This window comes from Lepidochelys kempii, chromosome 4 (genome assembly GCF_965140265.1).
Source record: "Lepidochelys kempii isolate rLepKem1 chromosome 4, rLepKem1.hap2, whole genome shotgun sequence".
Lineage (NCBI taxonomy): Eukaryota > Metazoa > Chordata > Testudines > Cheloniidae > Lepidochelys > Lepidochelys kempii.
Genome location: NC_133259.1, coordinates 52,089,789 through 52,108,809, shown reverse-complemented (window position 1 = coordinate 52,108,809; position 19,021 = coordinate 52,089,789). Strand labels below are relative to the sequence as shown.

Below are 19,021 nucleotides of genomic sequence, written 5' to 3'. Positions count from 1 at the left end.
CTCAGACTAGAACAGATGGATATACGTTTTCATAGCTTATTGACCAGCAGCAGGTAACAGAGAGGGTTCTGAATTCTGACATATCTTGCAGAGCCCGAAAGTGCAATATCATCCACAATAAGGTGAATGTGGGATATAGTACTTGATAATTTAATGTTATATTGTGCTTCTTTCTTTACTCCAAATGTTTCCAAAGTCTTTGGCAAACACAAGAATGTAGAAAAGATGCTGGCCACTGGGTGTTAAATCTGCAGTTGCTACAGCTGTTCCTTTATAATCTTGTGAGAGCTGCAGAAGAACAAAAGTATAGCGTTCCACCTTTTTTTCTGTTAGCACACATTATTTGAGCTCATGAAGTGATGGACTGTATGCTTTTGACTAAGCTAATCTTAACTTTGTAGTGTAGAGAAGTAGGAAGGTGGAGGGAGGGAAAGGAACCTCTTTTGAAACCTGCTCAGTGGAATCCTATTGAAATTCTGTGTACCATCCTGAGAGCTGGCAAAGGGACCACAAATGTGAGCAAGGACGATGGTGACCATAGACAGGAAAAATGAGATAGTCATGCAAACACCTTGATAAAAAGTTCAGAAGCTTTTTAAACACTCTGGTTGCTATTTGGAGAAACACTTTCTTCCTTCTGAACACCGGCATCAGCTCCCAATGTTTGTACAGGCAACTGTCCTCCTTAGTAACAGATAAGTAGAAGGAGACAGGCACACCAATTCTTCTCATTTCCCATAAAACATGCTGTTCCTTAAAATCATTATCTGAATATTAACAGAGGATAGGACAAATAAAAACACTTTTAGCTTATGAGAATCTCGATCCCTAACAAGTCAACCCTATCAGTTGCCTTTGAGCGGGGTAGGTAGGAAGGAAGATAGTGCAGAAGTGCTTAGAGGTTTGGTTCTGTTATCAAGTAAGTGTGTGTTCGTTTATTCCACTTATATAAACATACTTGTGCACTAACTTTGGTGCTAAGGCTGACAGGAAGACTGCTACGATATAAGATCAGTTCTCAACGCTCAAAATACTGAAGTTTATAACATTTAAAAAGAAAGTAATGTCAATGTGCTGGTCAAAAATAACTTGAGCATTATTTACATTCTGAGACTGAAATAGTTGGTAACTTTATGGGATGGTTTCTGCCTTCATGACTCACTCTTCAAAAATGTTTTATCAGCCCTGTAAACTGTTTATATAAAACAATGTCATTAAGTGTCACGTACCTGGTTTTGTATACCTTGAATTGCAGATTCAGACTTAAGAAACCTAAATTACAATTTTCAGATTTCTGATAGCTTTCTAACACCTGGATACCAGGATCCCTGAATTCAAAAGTATCTGAAAGGCATTATTAAGACTGAGTATATTATTGTGCTTTGGCAGCTGAAGAGTTAATACTTAATCCCTGCATTTGCTTCAACCAAAACAAGAGCTGATGGTCAACTATCTATACTGAAGTTTTTTAGGAGACAAGAGAATATCAGTTTATAATTCTCTGCTTGTGTATGCCTCAATATTCTATTAAAAACCATGAAAAACCATTAAGCAGTTTAATTTAAAAGGAGCTGAATTACAAATGTACTGTGGATTCACTGCTCAAGAAGCCAAGTTTTTGCATCAGAAGTTCTCTCTGTCCTTGATTGTGTGTCATCCTTCAGTTAGGTCTGAGATTTAAAGATTCAGAAAATAATAGCAGTTTTGAAGCACAATTCACAGCCATTTAATTGTTCAGGAGTCTTTCCCCCTTCTTAAATGACACTTTGCCTTATTTTATTTCTCTGTCTTAATTTTTATGAGGTTTGTTCCCGGTTTTTTAATAAAATGTTGACAGGGACTGCCTGATACTATAAAATGCATGATGTTCCACATTTCTTAACCCTCCTAAACAACAACAAGCCCCTCTTAAAAAACACCTTTGAGGCTGGAATTATTTTTAAAGAATTTTCATGATCAGCACAAAGCCTGTGAGACCTCATTACAAATGCATTAAAAAGAGTGTAACAATAATAATACGTATTTAGCATTTACATATGGCTTTATGGATTTTCAATGCATTGTACAAACAGTGGGCCAAATACATCCCTGCAAAAACTTCATTGCAGTGACAGGAATTGCATGAGGTGTGAATTTGGCCAACCAGCTAACTAATTCTCATCCGATTAAGAAAGGAAAATATTATCCCAATTTTGTAGGTTCTTTTCTCATTTTGGGAGCATATCCAAGAATTCAACCTGATTTGGGGTCACTGGGAAACCAGAAATTTTCATAGCTTCCAGCCAAAAGCATAAATCAGAACAAGTTTGCTTCCAAATTGGCCACAGGCTGAGCTGAATTTCAGATTTTGTAATAAAACCTCAAACCAGGCACAGCTGAAATCCTAACTCTCCATGAGAATCTTCATACCCCTGCCAGAGTAATTTTTTCAGTGAAAACAAGGAGACTGGCAAGGAATGATAATAGTTATCCCCATTCTACAGATGGGAAAACTGAGGAATTAGGTGATTTGCCCACATTTGCAAAACTAGGATTAGAACCCCCATTTCCTAGCTCCATGGCTTTAGCTACAGGGTCATGCTACCTCCCTGCCTATACAGCATTTTCAGATTGATATTTTTAAATGTAAACAACCACATTGGTAAATAATAGCAAATCACAGTCGAGTATGACTTATATATATTGCTAAAATATTTTAGGAGTCCCAGAAAGGAGACGTGCCACTGGGATAAAACTGCCCAGTGAAATGAAATATGAAAATGATGCCCCTACAACCAAATTGTCCATGGGATACACACACACAAAACACAATGTATAGAAAAGGATTCACTGGTCTTGGTATTGATTCTAGTACAGAGATAGAAACAAGGAGATTATAAAATGGACAGTCATCTGCTCTTGGAACAGCACTGTAGGCTGTATAATACCATAGGAAATATAAATTAGCTTTATGGTTTTGGAACAGGTCTTATACTGTTGCTATAGCTACAGCGTTCAGATAGAATACGTGGCTCCACAAAGTCCAGCCGCTGGTGTAATGGTCGTGGTTAAAGCCTTTCCACAGTGCTATTACAGAGGAGCTAGGGTGAAATCCTGACTCTGTTGAAGTCAGTGGCAAAGCTCTTGTTGACTTCTGTGGGGCCAAGGAAGTAGCAAAGAGTAAATCTTAGAGTTGCCATTTTCCTTGGATTATTTAATATTTATAATTAGTATATGTTGTTAAAAATCTAGCAGATGTTCTGCTTCAGACACCGGGAATGAAATGCACAAGCTGTTGAAGTCAATGAGAAAACTCACACTGACTTCAGCAGGGATGGGATTTCACCCATGAAGTTTTGTTTTGGTAATTTTCTAGATCTGTACTGTGCATGTCTTCCATGTAAGTATTTAAGTTGCTCTTCTAGCTGCTCTTACAGTAGTTCAGTGTATATTAGAATTTCTTATTTTGTTAAATTATTCCTGAGCTAAGGATCTCTTAGTATTTTTTTATTTTTGTCTTTACCAAGCTATAATTTAAATTGTTTCAACTATTAGGTAGGGAGAATAAATAGTGGTTTGGTGCTATTTCTTCACTAGAGTTGGTAAGGCAATTTTTTCATCAGAAAATGCCAATTTGTCAAACTTTTTGTGGGAACGTGTCAGTTTCAAGGAAAATTAAATTAAGAAAGATTTCTTGATTAAGTTTCTGGTGAGAGGAGACCCTTCCAGAATAGCCTAGTGGTCAAAGCACTCACCTGGGGTGGTTTGAATCAGCCAAAGCATGGACTTTAAACCTGGGTTTCCTACATCCCAGGTCAGTGCCCCACCTATTCTGGCATGGGTCTCTGCTTTTTTCAAAAGGTTTCAGGCTCATCCCAATGCAGAATGGAGCATTTTTGAAATAGTGAAAATATTTGTTGAGTGGGAAAATAACTTCCCACCAAGCTCTAGTCATCACACAGTAGCAAATATATAAACAGCATAGGTCACCTTAGTTTTTGAATATTTGGGTGCAAATTTTCCCCAGGTTTCAAGCAGGAATGAGTTTATAGGTTTTCTCCTAATCCCCAGTGGGGATCTGAAAAAAACCACAGAATACAGACACTATTGGCAGTCATAGTGCATGATGTAGGAGACTGGCAAGGTGAGAATAGCAGGTGTTGAAGAAAAGGATTGCAGGAGGAGATTTTCAAAGGCATAAATGGGAGTTAGGCATCCAGTTTCACTGACTGCCAGTGGAAGCTGGATACCTAATTCCTTTAGTCTCCTTTGAAATTCCCAGCCAAGGAGTGTTGACAAATCTTGGTGGGAAAGCTGGACTGCTGCAGTCAGCGCCATTGTTCTTTATGTAAAACATTTATGTCATTTCAGAGAGCTATACATAAACCATCGCAGTAAATTGCATTTTGTTAGACAGTGGCATTCTTTCCAAGGAGCCTAAGCTTATCAGTGTAATCACAGAAAACAATATGGTTTTGCTTTATCTGATTGTGTAAATGGAACTCATTTCAGTTGTCCCTCTCCAGTTATTAAATACTGCCAGAATGGTGTGCTTCATCTATCAATGTTCCCATTCTTGGCCTATCCCATCACAACAGCAGTACTGTGTTTTAATGACAGCCTGAAGGTTAGGGTTTGTTCATATTTAAATGCATTTTAAGTCTGCAGCCCTGCCACTTCAACAGAACTGCCACTCTTTCACTGTGATCAAACAGCACTTCAAAAACAGGGGTGTCTTCTTTGTGCCTGATCCCACATTCCAAACCCTCATTGCACTGATGGGCATTTACAGTGCACGAATGTTGTCTGATCAGGCCTTTTCTGAAATTTCCAAGATTTGAATATCTTGCTATGAGCACCACATCTTGAAATTTCAGTTCAGTCAGCTGAGTGGACAAGCAGCACTTAACCTGGAAAAGGAAGCGGGAAAGGGGGGTGGAGAGCAGTAGGCAGTATCAGTTAAAAATAAGATAGGTTTATGACAGAAAAAGAGAAGAATAAAGAGGAGAAAACAAGAAGGGAGATGGGAAACAGAGGAGGCTGGAGGACAGAAAAGAACAGGAAAAACAGGAGGGTAGATAAGGCAGGAGAGAGAGCAGGAAAGAGTGTCTGGTGCTGCACTCTGATACATGGATTAGACTGTACACTGGCAATCTGTGGAATGGAAACTGTCTCCGAATCACTGATTAAACTCACTAACCCCTTAAAAGGTTCTCCATTCCAGCCCCACCAAATGTTCAATGCTTGGGTCTAGATCAGGCAACATACGGCCCACAGGTCTAACATTTCAATACTGTCTAACATTTCTGTCGGGTCTCCTATGCCCCTTTGCGATCACCGCGTCTGGGCCGCTAGAAGTCCCGCGGAGCACTCAGGCAGGCTGCCTGCCTGCCGTGGTCCCACACCGCTCCCAGAAGTGTCTGGCTGCTGCTAGTATGTCTCTGTGCGCCCCTGGCAGGGGGAAGGTGGCTCCGTGCACTGCCCCCACCCCCAGCACCATCCTCACAGCTCCCATTGGATGGAAACCGGGAACTGCAGGGGCAGTGCTTGCAAGTGAGGGCAGTGCACAGAAACCTGCTGCCCACCTCCCCGCAAGGGGCACGCAGAGATGTGCCAGCAGCAGCTGGCCGCAGCCACTTCTGGGAGTGGCGTTGGGCCACGGCATGCAGGCAGGCAGGCAGCCTGCCTGAGCCCTGCTGCACCGCTGGCTGGGAGCCACCTGTGGTAAGCACCTCCCGGCCAGAGCCTGCCCCTCACACCGCAACCTCCTGCACCCAAACTCCCTCCCAGATTCCACACCCCTTCCATTAATATAGTAGAAATGTGTGGCCCCATGACAACTTATCAAAATTCGTGGAGTGGCCCACCTGCGAAAATTACTGCCCACCCCCAGTATAAGCCATACTTCCATGATGTGGGGCTCTATCCTGGAAAGCAGTGACTCTTAAAAAGACTTGGGGGTCATGGTGGATAATCAGCTGAACATGAGTTCCTAGTGTGCACTATGGCCAAAAGGACTAATGTGATCCGTGGATGCATAAGCAGGGGTGTGACATTTTGAGGATCACCCAGACCAATAAGGAGCATGTGCACCATAAGCTCGGGGCGCCTTAATGCTGTGCTGCTCAGGAGCCTGCCCACAAGCACCCTGGCTTCCACCAGCCTAGTTACCCCTTGCAAGGTGACACCAACAGCCCTTCCTGTCCCGAGTCTCCACAAATCCATCCTCCCTGAGTTCTTAACTGTCAGACACTTGGACTTTTCCCTTCTGGTTCATCACCCCCAAAAATGTGAAACCAGTCCCCCAGATACCAGCTTACTTTGGCCCCCACGCTCCACACAGTTTGCACAATAGCGATCTGTTTGGGTTTATTTAACAGAAAAAACACAGATTAAGGGAGAGCAAACATATACAAGTTACACAGCAAATAAACATAAAGATGCAACTTCAGGCTTTACATTTCCATATTGGATAAAATCCCTTTTCTAATACAAGATAACTATTGCTTTTGAACAGTTTCTTCCCTAATTATAGTGGGGAACCATCATTTCACTGACTGCTTCCTGCCTAGAGGCTGCCTCTAAATTTCTGGATGTAAAACTTCAATCAAAATCCTGCTTTTAAAAGGCTTTTTTCTCCTCCCCCACACCCCTGTACATGGAAACTCAGGTTTATTCAGTGTGTGGAACTCCTTCTTGATTCCACATTTGGAATGTCTCCATGTCTTTCCTTTAACTCTAATGGCCCATCCTGGTCTTTTCCTGGCTGGACAATGGGTCATTACTTGGAGATGGTTGCATATAAACACTTGGCTTGGGAGGTGCTCCTCCCTGTCTGATTGCTCCCTGTCCTGATGTGCATGGAGACAAAGTTTCTGAGCCCAGTTCACAAATACATAACCATAGCCTGCATACATAGCTCATAATGATTATCAAGTTTAGAACACTACAGTCTTTCACAATAGACCTTACTCAATGTATTGTATAGCACAGTAACGTTGTATACAGTTGATTGTTTATGCTTTGGGGTTCAATCCCCTGTTCTCCCCTTGGGGTGTCTCGATCCTGATTATTGCCAAGGGAATCTCAAGTAGGAGTAGAAAGGTTATTTTACCTTTGTATTTGTCACTGATGTGACCCACTGCAGGAATACTGTGTCCAGTTCTAGCGTACACACTTCAGGAAAGATGATAAATTGGAGAGGGTTCAGAGAAGAGCCACAAGAATGATTAAAGGATTAGAAAGCATGCCTAATAGTGATTAATTCAAGGAGTTCAATCCATTTATCTTAACAAAGAGAGGATTAAGGGTGACTTGATTACTGTCTGTAAGTACTTACCTTGGGAACAAATATTAAATAATGGGCTCTTCAGGCAAGCCAAGAAAGGTGATTCAATGGCTGGAAGATGAAGCTGGAAATTCCGATTGGGAATAAGGCATAGATTTTAGACTTAGAACTCCATTGGATGGCTTGATGGCTCCTCAGTGTGGTAAGTCTCAAGTAAAACAACCTGAAATAAAATCATATAAAAGAGAATTATAGGGTTGAAGAGGTATTCACAGCCCCAGGTGTCTTTGATTAATGAGCATCATCTTCTTCATCTTAAAAAATAACATTGCATCTCGACTCAGCTATGAAATAAATCTTATTTGTGCTTTTGAAAACCCTCTGCTCTGCTCTTTGGCATGTTCTCAGAAGTGCTCTGAGACAGCATGGGTGGTTGTGCTGATGACATACTGAGAATCAAGGGTTAGGGGGAAATTTTAGATTTGAAACCTCAAAACAATTCCCTCCTGTAAGCTAGGGCCAAAATGGGACCATTTGATCATTTCCATTTCTGGCAGTGAAATTCAAGAGATACGGTCAAGAATTGTGTTTCAGTCAGTGTACGTTGAAGTTCACAACTCCATCTCAGAGGAACTTTTCTAGGTTTCAGTGTGTTTGTGAAAGACAATTGTAGAGAGTAATACTCTTCTCCTTGGGAGTTGGTGATGCAATAGCAGATTGGTAACTACAAACTAAGTGTTTAAAATTGAATCTTTAATTATCTAGAGCTGGATTCTCCAGTCTGCCCAGTTACTTTCTGCTATGAAATTAAAGCAACTCAGATATTTACATTAGAGAATTCTTCCCATATAATGACAATCTCTTCTGGCAACTTCATTAAAACAGCCTTAGGACACAGCTCCAGTAGGGCTATGTCTACACTACAGTCTATGTCCACAAAACTTACGTTGCTCAGGAGTGTGAATATCCCACTGCTCCCCGCGCGACATAAACTGCATTTGCATAAGTGCGCATGTGCACAGCGCTATGCTGGCAGGGGAGCTTTTCCCGCTGACATAGCTTCTGCCATTCACAAAAGTTCTTGTCTTTTACGGTGACAGGAGACCTCTCTCCTGCTGGCATAGAGCACCTTCACCAGACACACTGCAGCGGTACAGCTGCAGCGCTGTACATATAGACATGGCCTAGAGAGCTTACAGTGGGAGCACACTGCTGTAAGCTCTCTATGTAGCTGCTCTAAGCCAACAGGAGAGAGTTCTCCCATCAGCTTAACTACTCCAGCCCCTGCGAGAAGCAATATCTAGGTTGGCGGGAGAAGCTCTCCCACCGACAGAGCACTGTCCACACTAGCGCTTATGTCCCATGGGGAGGTGGTTTATTTACAGCCCTGAGCAACGTAAGTTATGCCAACATAAGCTGTAGTCTTGACATCGCCTCCATAGCATCTGTCTGAGAAAATAGCTGCCTGTGATAAATTTTTTTAAGTTAAAGGTGTGTTTTGATACTCTTATCATATTATGGTGCCAACTTATCTGATACTGTATTTGGGCACTATCCTCCTGCCCTCAGCTTTGAAAATGTATCTTCTGATGAGCAGATTTATGAGATACCGCTAATTCTTGGAGTAGAAGTTCCAGAGCATCAGCAGTTCATAGTGGATACTGGGGCGTGAAGTGACTCCTGATATGAAGAGATTAACCACTGATCGTGCTTTTCAATATATCAAAGAACAAATGTACAGGGGGACATTATATCTTTTAAGCAACAGAACAAATGGCTTTTATATATATTCCTGTTGATGCACACACATAAATCCTATTCGTGCTAATGGGAGCTATACAGACCTCGATGAAAGAACAGAACACAACCACTGAGGCACAGAGCAAAAAACAGAGCAGAATATACTAAATAAATAAAGGAGTCACATTTCTGGAATTAAAACATGCAAATCACTTCACCCACACCCACTTAAAATAAATTACAATAATGTGGTAATTTTACTGCAGGAGGTGTTTGGCTGCCCTTGAGAATGAAGTTCTTCTACTATAGAACAACTAAAGTGCAGGCAGTGCAAACTGACCCACCAGTGTATTTCAGCTCTGTTCCGGTTGGACCATTTCCAAGGGAAACATCATCTAGTCTCTGTCTTTAGCCTTTCTGCTGAGATTGAAAAGTAGAGCCAGTTATGAAGATGGTGGTGAGTTATCCAGGAGACTGGCTGAGATGTAAGTTTGGATGGAGACGTTTCAGAGTAGCAGCCGTGTTAGTCTGTATTCGCAAAAAGAAAAGGAGTACTTGTGGCACCTTAGAGACTAACCAATTTATTTGAGCATAAGCTTTCGTGAGCTTCAGCTCACTTCATCTGTAGCTCACGAAAACTTATGCTCAAATAAATTGGTTAGTCCCTAAGGTGCCACAAGTACTCCTTTTCTTTTTGGATGGAGAGACATTGGTGAGAAGTAAGAATGTAGGTCTGTGATTCACTGGCATGAAGATGGTAATTGAAACCATCAGGTCACCAGCAGATGAAGTCACCCAGAGATAGGAGGGAGCCAAGGAAGATTTGTGGTGTTCCCATGGAGATTATGCGAAGGGAAGAGAAATTGAAAGGCAGCACGCTCCAAAAGAATGTTGAGTATGTTAAAGCAAAGCAAAATGCATTGTGACCTGCACAATAGAGAGATATTGAAATTACCATCCTGAAAACAAAGAGATTGACATCAGGTTAGACAGATGTAGAATTCTCTAATAAATCTAAGTCACAGCACAGCCTAAATCAGCATAATTTACTGTGTCGGCTTAATTTCTTAATAGTTTCTGTATAAATTTAGACTCATAGGCACTTGAAAGCACGAGACCAAGGGAAGAAGATAATTTAGGGCATTTCATACTGAAATGATTAATAGCATTAAGGGCCCTGTCCTGCTCTCATTAAAGTCATTGGGAGTTCGGGCCTTTACCTTTTGCTGTTTAGAATAGTTTTGGGAATCCTTTTTACCCATTGCTGTAAAGGAAAGAGTTGAAAGAGAAGGGGAAATGGAGCATTTAATTATTTCTTTGGATTTTTCAAGCATAATTATTTTGTGACAAATTTTGGCTAGCCCCTTTGTGGTACCCAGCCATAATTTCAATCTTTGCCTCCCTTTAGTGCTGGGCCTAACACCTTTGTGAGTATTAGTCTCGCTAATAATTGTTTGATGCATTATAGTTGTAGCTGTGTTGTCCCAGGGTATCAGAGGGACAAGGTGGGTGAAGTAATATCTTGTATTGGACCAGCTAAGATATTACCTGACCCACCTTGTCTCTGTCTAATAAGGCAATAAGGAAACAGGGACTTGGTTCTGCTATCCTTCTGCACAAGCCAACTGCAAAAGGCAGTGCATGCTGTACTTTTCTAAGGGGTACTACAACAGCTGCAGTCTTTTCACCCCACTCAGGGTAGTGCCATAATGGTCCTGTATTTTCTTTTCAGTATCTTCTTTCATGATAAACGACATACTAGTGGTAGGTGTGTCAGAAAAATGCTCCAGTGCAATCTGACACATCTGGCTTTTCTTGACCATCCGTTCAGTTCCCTTGAAACTGCGGTAGAATAATTGTACTCTCTGGTGATAGCGAAAGAGCTAATTTCATTTTTAACTGTACCAGTTATCCTTGCCCAAGGGAAAGCCCTTACCAGGAGTCCTGAGCACATGCAAATATCACTTTAATGGGGTTGAAGGGTTTAGCTAAAGTGTCCATATTGCATATTCCACTTACCTAGATGATATCTGGAATAGCTACCAAGTTTACAACTGAAAAGTTTAAAAGTCATTTGACGGTATCCTTACTGCTCTAATACAGAGACAACACAACTTTTAAAGACTCAGAAGAACCTCACTGTAGTACAGATTAACCCACAGTTGATTTGATTGAACAAGGTACAATGCCCTTGACCTTTGAATGAAACATTTATTTAGCTTATAAGGTTGAGTTAACAGTGCTGCTGAGTTTGTTCAAAAAAAGGTTAAATTTGTTCCAATTATTTTTTAAAGAGCCAAAAACACACCAAAAAAAATGGAATTGTTTCAAAAAGATCCCATGTACAAGAAGCAGATAGTGAAGCTGGAGTGGACTAAAAAAATGTAAGCACCACAGAGACACCACAGTGTTCTTGTTTTCCTTTCCTAAGCCATGCATTTATTCATTTATTTCACTACATATCAATTCATGTGTTTGTCGTAGTCACAGTCCAGCTCATTTCATTTTTGTTATTAAGAGCCTCTAACCTGTGAATGCCACTTAAACACACTTATAAAGCTTTTAAAAAAATAATAGACAGCTAGTTAGCTAGTTCACTGTGCTTCCCATTTGAGTGCAGAACAGAGTAAAATGTTTGGAATTATTTAGCATAAATCTGCTACATCAACTGGACATGTTTAGTGTCTCTTTGTTGTCAGAATACCTAAATATTGGCTTTCTTTGCTATTTAAATGCTATTCTATTTGTTCCTAACTTCCCCTGTTTAACAGCAGACAAACCCAGGGAGCACTGAATGAGTCGGATGATCCTGAGACAGGCTGTCTAACTGATAACAAGCCAACTTCTCGTCACTTCTATCCTGTCGCCTTGCTGCTTGTCAGCTCACACTTGCTGGTTGTGTGGCTTATCTTAAGTCTTGCTTTACTATTAGCCAAATATCAATAAACTTCACTTGTGTTCCTTTCTTTTCTACAAACAGCAACAAACTAACTTAAAAATAAAATAATTATGCTGTAATATTTCTACATTTTCAGACCCACAGGATTTGTCTATAGGATACAAGTGTCTAAACTGTATAGTGTTTTCATTTATTTTTTCTGATATCTAAGAAGTATACTATGCATTAAGTGAGTTAATTTCCTCTTTTTGTTCATGGTAAAGTTTTCCCTCTTTAACTAGCTCAAAGAAAGATCATATATATGTATATATATTAGTGTCTCTATATCAGACAAATTACAGGATCCTGAAAGCTTGAACCCCACCCCCCGTTTCCAAACTCCTATTCAGTCTATCAGTTAAAAAGGTCAAAAGTGATTTTGCATAATACAAACTAACCCTGAGCCAAGAATAATGGATGGGGCGGTTTGTCAGATTAATTTTCATTGTGCTGCTTTCATTGTTGTTTATTCGCTGATGAAATCTTCTGTTTTGTTTAACAAATAGGTTATGTTACTACATTGCTTCAACTAACCCTTTTCTGTCAAGTAACTATATGGAGGTAGAATGAGTTATGTTTTGTAATTAAATTAACCTGTTTGTAACTGTTGCTTTGGTTGCTTTTGCTTTCAAGACACTTTTATATTCTTTTTAACAAAGTCTTGTTTGTGTCTTGATGCCCCACTTTGGCACTTGTGACTTTTGTACTGTATGTGAACAAGCATCCTTCCTTTGTTAAGAAGAGAGTTGGGTTAGACTGTTTGGAAAGCCATTTTCTCTTTTTTTTTCATTGCAAAGCTAAACATATTGAAATAAACTAGATATGAAAATTTCCTTTACAAATCTATAGGGCCAGACTTAATAAAATGCCTTACTCCTAGAAGCTTCGTATTTAGGGCTATATGTGGACTTTAACATGTACAGTAAAGAGTATGAAGGAATATTGTGAAAGGATTTAAAAGGCAGATATATTTCTAAAGTTAGCATGGAACTGTATCATTAAATAAATTATTTAAAAATTTTTACTAAACATTGATTAAACCTTAAGGGCAAATATAAAATTCTCATCATCTATTTCTGAGGGCAATAACTGTATTGGGGCTGGCCTTGGATTTAATTTTGTAAGATGTATCATCACTTGTGGAAAAACAAAAATGTAGAGTTGAATCTTTTGTTATTTTTACTTCAACTGTTGCTGAAACTCTGCAATGAAGAAATAAAACATATTTATTTATTCCGTGTTTCATGAAGTTGTACTTTTTCCCCTTTCACCAGAGAAGGATGCCGCATAGAGAATGTACTGAAGAATATCAAATGCAGAAAGTATGCATTCAACATGATACAGCTGATGGCTTTCCCAAAGTACTACAGACCACCAGAGGGGACATATGGAAAAGCTGATACCTAAGTTTATAATGTAATAAGAAACACACATCTATCCTAATTAGATAATATAAAAATTGCTGTTTGTGTGTCATGAATTGGGAGTGTGTAACAAAACCAGGAGTTATCTTGGTCAGCTATCAGTGGATCTATTTTAAATTAAAATAACTGTAGTCCGTTACTATGAAACAAAACCTCAATTATTGTCTGATTAATGCTTGAGTGTTCTCAAAACCAAGTATATACAGACCTCAATGCTAGGCTGTAAAGAATTGGGCGTCTCAAGTAGCTTCATGGAAGACCAAAAAGGAAAATGCAGAATTGATGTTAGTGATTTCATAGGGGGCACTCTGAGTCTATACTGGTGCTATTCCTGAGTACTGTATGAAGTGGCACCATCCTGCTGGAAGTGATGTCTTCTGCATCAGGCATAAAACAGAGATCCCGGTCCCTTGTTGTCAAAGACCCCCATGGCATTCTTTCCAAGGCGTGTTAATCTCGGTCTGTTGGCCATATTTAAATTTGGTAATTACATTCTGCTTCTCTATAGAAGTTTGGTAATTGCAGCTTGTAATTTGGTAATTGCATTCTGCCTCTCTGCAGTTCCGGTTGGATGTATTATTCTTGGCATTCTGTGCTAGAGTCAAATCCTACTCATTTTATGTATGTGTTAATCTCAGTGGAGTCAGAGGGGTTACTGAGGTGAGTAAAGTGACCCACATTTGCCCCTTAGACTTTACTGGGCGTTCCTGTGCTTCATTTTAGTGCTGGGTGATGTGATTCCTATGTATCAGAGGCAACGTAGCTCTTTAGGATGGAATTACTTACATGTACAGTTTTGTTAATTTTTATACAGCACAAAGCCCAACACAAGCATAACAATGAGGGTAAATACTCCTTAATCTGCTACACTGTGGCTAGTTAGCTGATTTTCTATCACATGTATAATGCAATATGTAGGCAAAGGCTACTCTTCAGCCCTAACTGAATTTTAGTGCCGTTGCCAGCTTTTGTCACTCCCAAATTTATCTTCTAGACATCACAGGGTTTTTAATCACATCAGTTAATTACATTCCCCCCCAACCAAAAACAAAACAAAACAAAAATCACTCAGTGATGACTGACATTTGTATAGCACCTTCACTTTGGAGATAAAATATTTAGGGCAGGAAGATTAGAATTTTATCCAAGTAAAATGACATAGGAAATTTAAGATACCGTAGGCAAAGTGTAATTACCAAATTCAGAATTTGGCCAAGATGGAGAGATTAACATCTGCCGCCCCTGTATTATAGGAGTCACAGAAGTACTGGGGCATAATGAACAGTAAAATACTCCTTTCAATCCATTGGGATCTGTTGTGGAAATCTGTATTTGTACTAATAAAATATATATTTAAGACTGTAATCCTGCACACATGCACGTGTAATGAAGAAAATGAGCAGCCATGTTTGTAAAATTTACACGTGTTCCTAAATGTTTGAAAGATGGGGTCTTTGAATAATTATTAAACATATGGGGTGAAATCCTGGCCCCAACTCCCATTGACTTCAGTGCAGCCAGGATTTCATCCATGACATAAATGTACTTGATGAATTTAGAACAGCTTGTTCAAAGCAGGTAACACTGACATTTAAATAATATTTTGGTACTTTTATGATTTACTCATACATATGACTTCTTTGGCACTGTCTTGTTTGATCATTGGATATGTATTTAGATTTTTCTTTTATTATATATTAAATACCCAATAGACCACAACGAGCCTTTTGCAGTTGTCACAGCATCTTCCATAAATACACTACGGAGATAAAATCAGACAGATGTGAACTGAAGATCTTGCATTCCTTTCCATACTATATAATTTACTAATGGAGTTAGCCATTGCATTCTAATTTATAAATCTGTATTTGTATATGGATTTTTAACCATTATAGAACGGACTCATAGAAAGTCTTAATTCATATTTATTGAACCAAAGTTTTCCTAGGAATGTTACAATCTATCCTGTCAGTCTAGCTGCCACATTTGCTGTGATCTCAACATTCTTTTGGTCATGTTTACAGTTTAAAAAAAAAGTTACTGAATATATACATTAGGGGCTTGAGCCTGCATTTCCCTGTAAAATAATCCTATAGAACTTCCGAGAAAATATAAACTTTTTATAGTATTTTTAAACCAATCTGCAAATTTCTATGGCAGGGGTATCATTCTCTGTTAAATTCTATAGGTTTTAGAGTAATTTACGTAAAACCCCACTGACTTTAATCCATAATAAATTCGATAGAAAGGGAAAGGAATGTTTCAAGATCTTTGTCTCTAGATTTTAAATCATAATGTTGTGACCTTTTAAAAACATTTGGGCTCTGAATTACTACGGCACCATGATCATATTGTGTTTAATTATGTCATTTTAAACAGTGAAGCTATATGAGTCATGTGCAAACAAGGGCTTAAATTGCTGTAATAAACACCATTTTTACATACTTTTTAACCTTGAAAATCACCCACAATTGTTGTTTTTAAATTGTTACCAGTTTGCTTCCCCAAATATTTTTTTAAAAACCACGCAGTAGTCCACAGTGAAACAGAACTGGGCACAGTGGTGTTTAGGTCTTTAAAAAATGTTGGTTTTTTTAGGCAAAGCAGAAGCTTTGGATGACAAGTTTTTGATTGGAACAAATATTTACAGATTCAAAGACCCACAGAAAACATGCTGGCACAACTTCAAGTATATCAGCATACACATTGCTACTTCAGTGCTGAAAACCCCTTTTCTGTTGAAATATTTCCTCTGATTTAGATTCCACAGGGTAGATCCTGACCTGGTGTGAATTGTTACAGGCTCATTGAGTGCAATGGACCTATGACAATTTACAAAACCTGAGGATTTGTCTCCAAAACTGAGTTGTCAGCTAATCATGGATGCAAAACTAAATATTCTTCAACCTGGATTTTTATGAATGCAAATAATCCTTTGCTGCTGTTACCAACTATAACATACCAACCCAGAACGGAGGGCCTTTCCAAAGCCCTGCACACCACTTGAAGGGTTAACAGAGGGCTCCGAATGCATATTGGAGGAGTAATTCTGAGCAAATTGATTTTCATGAGCAAACTGTACCATTTGCTAATGTGTTATTGAAGAGAACTGACTTATCTTAATGGCAGAGTCACTACAATGTTCAGACTTTGCACTGTAAAAACTTTTGTAAGGAATGAAAGCTTCTATTTTGAGAGCCAGTCTTTCAAGGGATAGAAAACAGCCATGTTTAATGTGTAGCTGGCATTTAAGGCCAAATTCTGCTTGCCTTACTCATGTGAATAGTCCCGCTGAAGTCACTGGTACTACAGTCCTTGCTTGAATAAGATCAACAGGATTTGACTCAGTGAAACTTGAGCAAAAGTGCCACCCACGTTGAATGTTTGCATAGCGCACTGTTATTTACTTATGTAATTTTTGTACCATAGGTTAGCATGGAAGTAGCAAACCAGTTTAAATTGTAAGAAAAGGGAAAAGCTAAATGCAACCTTAATATAATATTTTCTCAGTGATATCCGTAAAACTTCTATTCTTCAATATATGCATAGGACTGACGTATTGTCATTCAGGCAGGTTTTTTTCTTCTGCGATCTTCTTTCAGGGAGTTTGGTAAGAACATACTTTTAATATTTATTGTTTATAGTTTAGCTTTTATGAAATGATTAGAACGTAGAGAACATTTCTAATTCCATTATCTCATTATGTCTATATGATGCTGTGTATGTTGATGAAACATTACCAATACATGTACTGTAATGAACCAGCAGTCTAAAGAGCAGGCTGAAGCCAACAAAAGGAGCATCAGTAAAAGTTCTTTGCACTATGAATTTTAATGTCCAGATTTTTGGCTTCAATTGTAAGCAGGAAACAATTATATATATATATATATAGGGCCCTCTTTAAATCCATACAAATCAATCCAAACCAAAATTGTTATTTTAAGCAAATTAAAGCCTGGCTGGCAATATTCTAAATCACCACTGATGTTTTAGGTGCCTGGCTGCGAAGAAGAGCAGAACATCATGTGTTTACATTTGTCGGCATATAGTATGACTCTTATTATACTTCAGGAAATAAGTTGATTTTTATTTTCAGTTGTAAGAGATGGTTTGAGAAATTCTGAGATCAGTTCTTTCAAAGTGGTAAACGTATTTAACATCATACGGTGTAATTGTTAAAGATTACACTGAAAAAATTCAATGTAAAAAAGTTACTTGGTTGAGGCAATTTTAGAATTATTTCCCATCAGGTGACTCTGCTGTGAACTTAAACCCATTAGTTTCTATATTTATGCTTTTTTGCCATAAAGAGAGAGCATGTTGTATTGGCATTGCCATAAGATATGTATTGCATCTTGCCTTTTGTTACTTTGTGGTTTTTAAAAAGAGCTGTGTGTTCAAGCAGGTGTTTCCAATTGCAGAAAAAAGAAGCTTTAAATAATTTATTATTGTTTAAAAGGGAAAAATCAAATGGATCTGGAAGAGCAAATATTTTAAAAATCATCGCAAAATTGCTTCCTCATATATAAGAGAAATGTTTTTTCAGTAGCCTAGAGTATTGATTAGTATTCTGTTTTTCTTTAATCATATAACAGAGATTCTCAAACAGGGAGTTGTGACCACTCAGGAGGTCACGAAGTTATTACATGGGGGCCATGAGCTGTCAGCCTCCACCCCCAAACCTGCTTCACGTCCAGCATTTATAATAGCATTAAATATAAAGAAGTGTTTTTAATTCAGAAGGGAGGACACATTCAGAGGCTTTCTGTGTGAAAGAGGTCACTAATGCAAACGTTTGAGAACCACTGATTAATGCATCAACTGTTATTTGCTTTGTGTGTTCCTAGACAATGCAGCATATGCTCTAAAACGGTCATAAATTCTAAAATACCTTCCTTTATTTTTCCCTTTCGCCAAACACAATCTTCTGAATAAGTAATGTAGCAAATTAAAAGGAAGCTATAGTATATTACCAAAAATCCAAGACTGAAAAATTGCATTCACCCACACAAGCTTGAGAATTAGGACCTTAAAAAACCCCTGTTTGTGAAATCACATACCCAAATTCCAAAGAGCACACACACAAAACACCAGAAGTGTGTGAGGGCAGGGAGTGAAGAATGGGGACAGGGGCAAGGTAATGCAGTGGGGGGTGGGGTGGGGGGCGACAGTGCAGCTCAGATTGCCTTCCCTTAGCATGAGAGAGAATTAGCATCCGGGTGGTGGTGTTTGTACTTTTCCCAATTTGCATGCATATAGTTTTACCTTGTGTGCTTTAAAATTAGATGAAGAGGAGCCTGACGTTCAAATTTTTGTGAAAGTTAATTGTACAATCATAGGGTTACTGTGGTACTTGTTTTCCTTTTGTGTAGCTATTCCTGTGTAAGTGTAATGGCCAAATCCTGCTCTCTTTAGTCAGTGTGACTACTTGTACGAGCAAGACTAACAGGCTTTAGCCCACAATGTGTATTTATTCAGAGAAACTGAAGCACAGGTAGGCTGCCCCAGCTCCTTCTATCTTTGTACTTCAGGAACTACCATTTTTGTTTGGTTGCTGTATGTAAGCCATATCCATTGTACACTGTGTGTATATTTTTATTTAAATAAATGTGACTTTTATTTTTTATGTTTGACTTTTTTGTGTTTGATTTT

General features: G+C 38.9%; 1 protein-coding gene across 4 annotated transcripts in view; it reads left to right on the top strand.

Moving 5' to 3' along the window:
* Positions 1-18,476, top strand: part of INPP4B (inositol polyphosphate-4-phosphatase type II B) — a 486,205-nt gene extending 467,729 nt beyond the window's left edge. For 2 of the 4 annotated variants that reach the window (XM_073341215.1, XM_073341214.1), the window contains one exon: positions 11,779-12,409. In XM_073341215.1, coding sequence (XP_073197316.1) covers positions 11,779-11,953 — 175 coding nt within the window. In that variant the 3' untranslated portion in view covers positions 11,954-12,409. Of the gene's footprint in view, positions 1-11,778; positions 12,410-13,219; positions 13,495-17,964 lie in introns of those variants that run through there. The other 2 variants (XM_073341213.1, XM_073341212.1) reach the window with 2 other exon arrangements.
* Positions 18,477-19,021: the final 545 nt, after the last annotated feature.